The sequence below is a fragment of the Alligator sinensis genome, unplaced genomic scaffold (genome assembly GCF_000455745.1).
Source record: "Alligator sinensis unplaced genomic scaffold, ASM45574v1 scaffold2161_1, whole genome shotgun sequence".
Taxonomy (NCBI): Eukaryota; Metazoa; Chordata; order Crocodylia; family Alligatoridae; genus Alligator; species Alligator sinensis.
The window spans coordinates 31,130-40,534 of record NW_005843829.1 but is presented as its reverse complement, the minus strand read 5'-3'; the positions used below and the strand labels follow the sequence as shown (position 1 = coordinate 40,534).

The 9,405-nt window shown below is 42.3% G+C and overlaps 2 protein-coding genes across 2 annotated transcripts in view; one reads left to right on the top strand and one right to left on the bottom strand.

Moving 5' to 3' along the window:
* Positions 1 to 1,812: 1,812 nt before the first annotated feature.
* LOC112548966 (olfactory receptor 2AP1-like) lies at positions 1,813 to 2,793 on the bottom strand. The gene has a single exon (XM_025195776.1). The coding sequence runs from the start codon at positions 2,791 to 2,793 to the stop codon at positions 1,813 to 1,815; it is 981 nt and encodes a 326-aa protein (XP_025051561.1).
* Positions 2,794 to 9,351: 6,558 nt separating this feature from the next.
* Positions 9,352 to 9,405, top strand: part of LOC106723421 (olfactory receptor 6F1-like) — a 2,424-nt gene continuing 2,370 nt past the window's right edge. Inside the window, 1 exon segment of the mRNA XM_014527682.2 lies at positions 9,352 to 9,370. Coding sequence (XP_014383168.2) covers positions 9,352 to 9,370 — 19 coding nt within the window.

Here is a 9,405-nt window from a genome sequence, read left to right as displayed (position 1 = left end):
ACCTTGAGCAATATAGAATAAATTGCGTCTCATTCAGTACATTGAGTCTTGTTCAATATTGAATTACATTACTCTTTTAAAACATGGCAAAAGTTCACTTAACCCTAATATGCAGGCTAAGTTTCCATATCTACTTACAGTATACAGGCAGTCCTCAGACTTACGACAAAATTGGTTCCTGAAAACCGTGTCTTAAGTCGAAACTTTGTAACTCAGAACCAATTTTCTCATAAGAAACAATGTTATAAATGGGGGGATCGATTCCTGAACCAAGGCCCGATACCCTATTTTCACTGAAAATACCCCAGAATTTTGTACTTAATCAATTATAGACAAATAATATAGCTACATCAATGTATTTATATTGTAAATAGCAATCATATTGATTTGGAAGCACTTCTCTGAGGTGAGTTTGCTGGACTTGTGAAAGTCTCTTGGTTGGACTTTTTGAAGGGTTCTTGGCTGGAGTCTTCTCAGGAGTCTTGTTTGCAGGTTTTTCTACAGTCTTGTCTTCTTTCTTAAAGAAAGTGTCCAAGGAAGTTTGGACAGATGTTCTCCAGGGAGATGAGCAATGCAGTGAACTTGTTTGTTGGTGTGGCATTGCATCAGATCAAGTGTTGTAAAGCTGAACCTGACGTCATAAAGTTGAATCAGGGTGGCAATTTATAAATGTTGTAAGTGCAAAACGTTGTAACTCAAAACGTTGTAGGTTGAGGACTGAATGTACTCATCTGGAGCGTCCCTCCAGAGGTCGAAGCTTGTCTGTGTCCACACAATGACTCCCCTGCTTCCCCAAAACTGCCTGCTCCTGGACAAAGGAAAAAGTGAGCTGCCCCACCCCCTGGAATTTCTCCAGCTCGGTCCCACTGGTGATGTGGTTAAAACCAAATAGCAGTCAGGTGAAAAAGTCATAGAGTTGGGTTAAAATCTAAGTATAAATTTATTAGTAAAGGTTATAAGCAGCAAGCAAATATCACAGAGGAGATTCACCATGCCTGCCTAAGACATCTTCCCAATTTAAAATTGATAGGGATTTTCAATATTACCAGTTTCCCTAGGATTAGCGGAACACAATATTAGATCATTCAGGTTCTTAAATTCCCCCTTTAGTTCAGCAGTATCAATCCCATATTCAGGCAGGGAAGAAAATATTCATTCACTCCAAAAAAAAATCTAATACTAGCATGTAAGTCATGGAACAGTAGTTACATCAGGTACACATTCCCTGCTAGTCATAGTTTATACCCAAAGCCGTCGTTCTAGTAATTCTGACACTCATTCATCAGGGCATAATGAAAATTGACACAGTTTCAGAGGTGAATTACATGAAAAATTTTTACAAATCACAGAGAGAGAGAGACGGAGTAAGCTTCTTGTAAGCTCTGTTCAAGTGTCTGCATATTTTTATGGACAAACTAAACTGTATGAGGGTTAGGATACAAGTGTGCAAACAAGGTGTAAAAGAGGTTAGGTTTTTAACACATCAGTCACTCCCTGGTAACTGCCAATGCACACATCCACAGTCTACAACCTAACGGAAGAGTTGGATTCGGGCCTAAGGGCAGAGAGCCTTAGGTTGAGGAAAATGGTTGTATACAGGCTTGAAGCGAAGCATGCTCATACAATAAAATGTATTCACTATTCTTGTTTAGAAAAATGTTGAAATTATAACACTATGACATCAGGTCAACTCATTTTAGAACAGGGTCTGAAATATATATATATTTCCCATTTTTTTAGGATTCTCCAAAAAGCAGGGCCAGGAGCCATTCATTTTCCCCAGCTCTGATTCCTATTATTTCCATTTTCCTTTTACCCGCTAATGGAGTTTAGAAATGGTTCTATTCTTTTCCAGTTCATAAACACAGAGACAACTTTCTTTACAGCTGCCTTTACTTCCTTGTTTCTCAGGCTGTAAATGAGAGGGTTGGCCAATGGAGTTAGCACAGTGTAGGAAAGAGAGAATATTTTGTTCAGGGCTCTAAGGGACTTGGTTTGTGGACACATATACACAGTGGCTAGGGTCCCGTAGAAAATGGTCACTACAATAATATGCGAGGAACAGGTAGAAAAGGCCTTTTGTCTCCCGGTAGTAGAAGGGATTCTCAGTATGGTGGTGATAATGAAAACATAGGACATGAGAGTCAAAAGGAACGGGGGAAAGAGGAACACACAGCCCAAACTGAAAACAACAATTTCAATCTCATAGGTGTCACTGCAGGAGAGTTTAATCAGTGCAGCATATTCACAAAAGAAATGGTCAACTTGATTGGGTCCACAGAATTTTAATCGTAAAAGGAAGAGATATACAATGGAGACAACTATAAATCCAGTGATCCATGAAACAGCTGCAAGGTTCAAACAAAATGTGTCACTCATAAGGGCTGTATAATGCAGAGGTTTGGATATGGCTAAGTACCGATCATAAGACATCACGGATAAGAGACAAAACTCTGTAGCTAACACCATACAAGAGAAAAAAAATTGGATGAAGCAGCCAGGGAATGAAATAGTTCTGTCTCCAGTGAGGAAGCTGGCCAGCATCCTGGGCAGGAGGGTGCAGGTATAGCAGGTGTCCAAGCAGGACAAATTCCCCAGGAAGAAGTACATGGGGGTGTGCAGTTGCTGAACAGCTATGATGAGCACAATGATGAGGATGTTCGCAGCCACAGTTGCAATGTAGAGTATGAGAAACAGGAGGAAGAGAAATATTTGCAACTCTGGAAGAATTTCAAATCCCAGGAGGATAAATTCAGTGACAGACGTTTGATTTCCTCCTTCTGTATCTGCCATGGCATCAGGGAAATTCCATTCAGCTCTGCAAAATTATATGAAGAATATAGACTCTTTTGAAAATGTCATTGAATCAGTCCATCTCCTGAGTTTTCAGGATACAAATCTTGACTGAACAGGACTAATCCAGTGAGGTGTTCCAGTCCTCCGCTCTGGAGGTGAATAGTGCTGCATATTCACCTTCACATAAGCCTTTGCTTCACCTATACCATTATGAGAAAAAAAAAGGAAATAGTATCTTTGATAGACATACCAGAAATGTTTTATAGGATGTCCAAACACTGCCTCATGTAGCCTTTATGCTCACCACCTAACAGCATAAGGCAAAACATAGATTCTTGTAATCCAGAAATCCTCAGTTTAAAAACTCTGTTATACAAGAGATTTTGGAAAAAAAGAAAATGGGAAAATAATTTAGGCCTGTGTGAAGTGGCTAGTACTCGTTTCAGATTCAGTTGATTTGGGGGACAGTCATTTGATTTGGAGATTTGGCCGCTGCTGAATTGGACAAATCTCCTAATCGAACAGGCCCCATCCTTCATCTGCTCTCCCAGCCCCCAGCCCCCACCCCCACCCCCTACTTACGGGCACAGAGCCTGGGTCCAGCTCCCTGTGGTGGTGAGCAGGGTCTGCCCGAATCACCAAATCTCTAAATCTTTCTCTGAATCTTTTCTGAATTGCTTTAGAGATTTGAATTGATTTAGACCTTCGTATTGGTCTCCAAATTCGATTCAGATTCGGAGATTCGGCTGCTGAATCGGGCCGAATCTCCTCCAAATCAAATCGGCACCTGAAGCTTCTCACAGCCCTAGAAAATATTGCATGCACTGTAATATAAATGAGGACATCTATGTTTCAATTGTCACATCTGATAACAGTAATCCCATTCAGGCCTCTTTTTGTTTCAAACATTGTACTCTAGAAGATGGTTCTAAGAAAGATAATCAAAGGTTTATAGTGTTTTCAGTTTATACTTTACATACTCCAGCTACTAATGCTGATCAATCCTTACATTATAAAGTGAAAATGTATGCATTCCTATCATGGCTAATTGTATGAACTTAGGACTCTGGAATCTTTCTGACCAACGAATAGGTACACTATGAAGAATAATGAATAGATTCTGAATCAGAATAAAACCCTGCTACTTCTCCATAGGTAGATGAATGGCATTATTTTCTTCCGTTTGGTTGTTAAGATGCCCTGTTACTGCATTAGAAAATTCTGCTGATTGCAAGCGTTGGGAAAACATTTGTCAGGCTCTAAAAATCATGACTGTAGTTTAACTGAAAGGGCATTTTCTCTGACCAAAGAAATGACTTCTTTTGCGCTCTACAAATACATGATATTTAAAAACTGTAAGGGACTCAGATGCCAACTATGTACATGTGTCTCTATTGAAATTCACCCCAGCTGCTTAGGAAGAATTGCGAGAGCGGAGTGTAGAACAGTCATTGCACTGCTTCTTCACACGAGTGTAAAAGGCAGAGATGGGCATGGCACACAGGGCACTGTCAGTAGTGCTGCTTCAATGGCCAGGTGGTCTGGGGATGGGGCCATCTGTGTCATTGCTCCCCTCCTCCCTGGTTCACCCCTCAGGCAAGAGGTAAATCCCCCAAAAGAACCAAAACATATGATAAACTGAAGGCACTGACCTGTAGGCTGTTACAAAGTGCCAAGCTAAAGTAGTGAAACGTTACTGGGCGACCTTGAAACACCACAATCTAGTTGAGCCAAAACATTTGCAGTGAAACCATGACAGCCCTTTAGCATGCACAAATCATTACAAGGTTGGGGTAATTCCCATGGCAAGAATAAAGGAATTCTTGCCATAGCTACACAGCCAGGAACTATGGACCACCCATAATTGAAGGAAAAAAAGAGGGCAGGTGAATGAGATTTGTGTCCAAAGTGGAAAGAGAATCTTAAAGATTATTATTTTTTTTTTGGACAGGATTCCAAATAATCCTAAATTATGAAGCAGAAATGGTCTTTCATGAGACAGACCCTCTGGGCCCCTGGAAAGTTAAGCAACCTGATTCCACTGGGGACTCTTCCTCTTACCTCAAGAGGCAACAAATATTTGCTTGTGTTTGTAGACTGTCCTCCTTGGTTGAAGATTTTCCCACAAAATACAGAAAACAACTCAGTAACTAGTAAGTGTACTTGGTAGATGGGAATTTCTGAAGGTTACAGACTCAGACAGAGGTGGCCATTTCACTGGAGATGGGGTGAAGGTGGTCAGTAGACTAGGAATTAACTAGTAATTATTGTAACATAAAGACACCTAACCTAGAAATACTACCAACAAGTAATGTAGTTTATCACAGAAGCACATTACTGGAGTTAATGCACTAAGAAATAGAAATGGAAGGATTAATATTACCATATAGACAGAAAAAATGCCTCATTTTCTTGTTATGTTTTGTTTTTATTAGTCTATATGAGTAATGAAATATTCAGGTTATTTCATTTATTCTTCTTCTCTGAGTTTTGGAATATGGGTCAGATTAGGAAAAAAGAGAGAAATGTATTGCTTTACCTTACAAAAGTGAAGAAAAGCTTGAATCCTTGGTGTGGTCCCTTCCATCATAATTCTGGAGAGAAAAGAAAAGCTTCTGTATCTAACTAACTCTCTATGCTGATGCATTTCAGATGTATCATTTCTCCTGCTTAAGGGACTTCCATCTTTTCAGAAAGATCCTGTGGTACTTCAGCCATGCTTTTGACCACTTCTACATTACATGTATGATACAATAACATCCCTGGCATCATTATTTATCCTGTTTTTGAGAAGGTGATAATACTCCAGACACTTCTGCTAATGGTCTTGTTATATTATTGTGCAGGCAAAGACATAATATCAATAGATCTGATTAAATAACCGCCAAGGGGAGGGAGCGGGGTGGCGCGAGAGAGCGAGAGCGAGGCAGGATGAAATGAATAACAAATAGGAAGAAGGAAAAAAAAAATCCTCTCTTCTCCTTAGGACTGGTGTAATGTCACTGGATATGAAGTAATTATGACCTCAGCAACTTACCAGAACTTTAGACTCAGTCTACCATTTTGAAGGACGAAACCTCCCATGGGCTATATTTACAATTTCAGGCTTGCTCATAAAGCAGAGATGAAGAACTAAAACAGATATGTAACAAATACATTTTAACATGTGACCATGTTTAATTTAGTTAAATCTGATAAAAATTCACTGCCTTGATAGAACATTCCTACAGGTCAAAGAATAATGTCGGATCTGGACAACTCTACATGTGAATCACTTTGGATCCTGCATTTCTCTGAAGTGCTTTTGTACCTTCCCAACTGAAGTGCTTCTTACTGTGTGGGAGGGGAAACTCTTTAGGTGCTCCACTTATAGGGGACCAGAGAGCAAGACTCCCAGCCTGCTTCTAGGAGTCTTGACCGCTATCCTGCAGAGGCTTTCAGGAAGTAGTGTGTGGCAACATCCAAGTCTTCTGAGTAGTTGACCCCATGTGTCTTCTGCGAGGGGATCTAGTCCTGCAATGGCAAGAACAGAGGCTTTACAGGAACTGGTGGGAGTGGATACTGCTGGAGGCCAGGGGGGATGGGCAATGGTAACAGATGTTCAGGTTGAGTATGGCCACCTCCCTGGAGAGCTGTACTGAGCTATTTTCAACACTTTAGAACCATGCCCCCAACGTACGTGTGACACTGGCATATTGATAGACTCTCGTCTGTTAGGAAACGGTGGACGAATCCATGACCACATCACCCAAAGAGGAGGTAAGCTGTGCCATTCAGAGGGTGCTGGATCTGCATTTCCTCCAGGGGGATCATACCTGGGATGAGTTTCCTAATCTGAAGTAGACCCATCATTGGTACCCACCCTCCCATCCTGCACTTAATCAACTATAGGTTCTTACACACTCGCGTCAAAAGTTTATTCTCCATCCTACTGTAGACTATCATGAAGGCCTGGAGGCAAGTCACACAAGCAACCATAAGGTGTTCAGGCAAAGTTCATTGCACTAAAGTCTTCACATACACCAGGCTGGTGCTGATTGTTAATATGGAGAGTGTTAGCATGTGCCAGTACCAGCATAAAAGTGGAAGGAATGGATATTGTCTTCTTCTTGAGTACACAACATACATGCTCCTCCCCTGACTTATGAATCTTTATGGCAGACATCTGAAGCAATTCACTGATTATCTGAACAGCTGTTCTGTGAGAAGAAATTACATAGTAGGCATGTTAAGCCATAGTGGGGAGTACTGAAGGATGTTCCTGGATGATCATGAGCACTCATATCATGTGTCAGCCAAGAAACCAAAAGCTCCCAGGGCATGGGCTGCACAGGCTCCCCAGGCAGTACCACAACCCACAGACTAAGGCTCTGGAATAGTGTGGCCCTTAGGGCGTTCTTGTGAGGGAGAACATAGTCAAACCTGGTGCTGTACTGTGTGGTAAGATGAAGGCACCATGGTCATAAGCCAAACCATAAGTTGAGTACCATTCTCTTGCTTCTTTATAAACCAAAATCAGTTTTTATTATGAACCAATCAAAGGTTTGTTAAACACTATAGACAAATAAATGCTGTTTACAGTCCTTGTAGAGAAATCAAAGCGCTGTGAAGATGATGGGTAGGGTAAAAGTGAAATCAGGGAGGAAGAAAGGAGAGGTGTGATCCCAGAAAGTTTGCACACTCCCCTGCCATTACAGTCTAGGGTGTCATGGAGGAAAGGGAGGAGTTTCTTGGGCTAGAGAGGTGGCCCAGAATTGCTGCTTGGTTGAATGGAGGGTTAAAGGAGCTGGAGCCCCACACTGTGTTGCTTTCCTCTGAAGGGAAGTGCCCAAGAGCCTCTCAAGTCAAGGAGAGCTGATCCTGAACCAGTATCCCTGAGTCCCCAGGTAATGATAGTGACTTTAGATGTAAATGGGGCTAAGATGCATCAGAGCATGATAAATCTGCGGGACATCTGGTTGGGTCGGTTGGAAAAGGCCAGGAGGGAAGGAGAGAGATGAGTGTGACTGACTAAGAAGCTATGTGGTCTGCACTGGGTGTGGGTGAGCCAGCCATGCAAATATTTTGGTATGAGTGGGAGGCTGTGGTAGGTCAGCAGGAGCAGGAAGACCTGTTTGACTTCTTGTTGCTGAAGAGCAAGAAGTCACTTGTCCACATTTTTAGTCATTTGTCCACATTTCCGCATCTTATAAGCTTCTTTTTGCGTCTTAGCTCACCAAATAGTTCTCTGCTAAGCCAAGCTGGTCTTCTGCCATAATTGTTAGTCTCCTTGTGCACCTGGATGGTTTGTTCCTGCACCCTCAATAACGTTTCTTTAAAATACAGCCATCTTTCCTGAACTCCTTTTTCCACTTGGACTGGCCTCCCAGGATATCCTGCCCACCAATTCCCTGAGGTAGTCAAAGTCTATGTTTCTCAAGTTTAGGGGCCTTAATCTGCTGCTCTTCTCCTTTACTTTCCTCAGGATCCTGAATTCAATCATCTCGTGGTTGCTGCTGCCCAAGTTGCCATGCACTACTACATTCCCCACCAATTCTTCCCTGTTTGTGACCAGCGGGTCAAAAAGAGCATGGCCCCTAGTTGGCCTCTCCAACTCTTGCAGTAGCAAGTTGTGCACGCTCCAAAAACTTCCTGGATTGCCTGTGCACTGCTGTATTGCCCTCCCAGCAGATGTCTGGGGGATTGAAGTCCCCCATGGGAATGTAAGGTGCTTAGAGATCTATAGAGGAAAAGTGGTATATATTACTATGATATGCAAACAAGATAACAGACAAAAAGTACGCACTTTCCTAGGGGTATAAAGTGCCATGCTTCTCATCATCTCTTCTCATTCATGAAATGAGAATACCAGATTGACCACAAGCTAAGAAATACATGTTCTGGGGTCCTCTCTTTTATACCACGTCAACCATCACTTTGTATTCAAGGAACACAAAGGCAAGCCCATTTGGTAGGTGATGAAATTTGGGGCTGTAATTTTCAAATAGCACACAGGGTATGTCTGTACCACTTTCAGGGTACTCCTGAGAATACAACTGTTAAACGCACATGAGACGCTTGCTTCTCTATATATCCTGGAAATAAAGCAATGAAACTTTCTTGGAGCCTGTTGTCCATGAAGGCCTTTGAGTCCTTGAAATGGCACATCTCCTGGGTTGTCACTGTGGTCATCTGGGAGGGCTACAAACTTTTGACTAAGGCAGCATCAAACTCCATGTCACTTTTGGGGATTATGTACAATCTGTCCACTGTGTGTCTGGGCATGCATTATGCCGTACCTGTGAGGCTGTGGGTCTGGTACACATCACCGTGCATGTAATGGAAACACGGTTGGCATGGCATGTTTTCTTGAATCACTGGCTCAGTACCTGGCACTTGCAGAAACAATGAGCCCAACCATGGTTCTGTCCACGGGCTGCCATTTCTGCAGTGACCCATTCAAAGGCTGCTAGGTTTTTGTGGCTTGAATGGAGTCCATACTGGCTCTCAACCCCTTCCCAAATAGTGAGGAGATCCACTACCTCCTCCTGGGCCCAGCTGGTGTTGCCCTACGAAATGACGCTGGACAATAATGGTGGGGCCATTGCTGATGGATCAGTGGATGAGTGG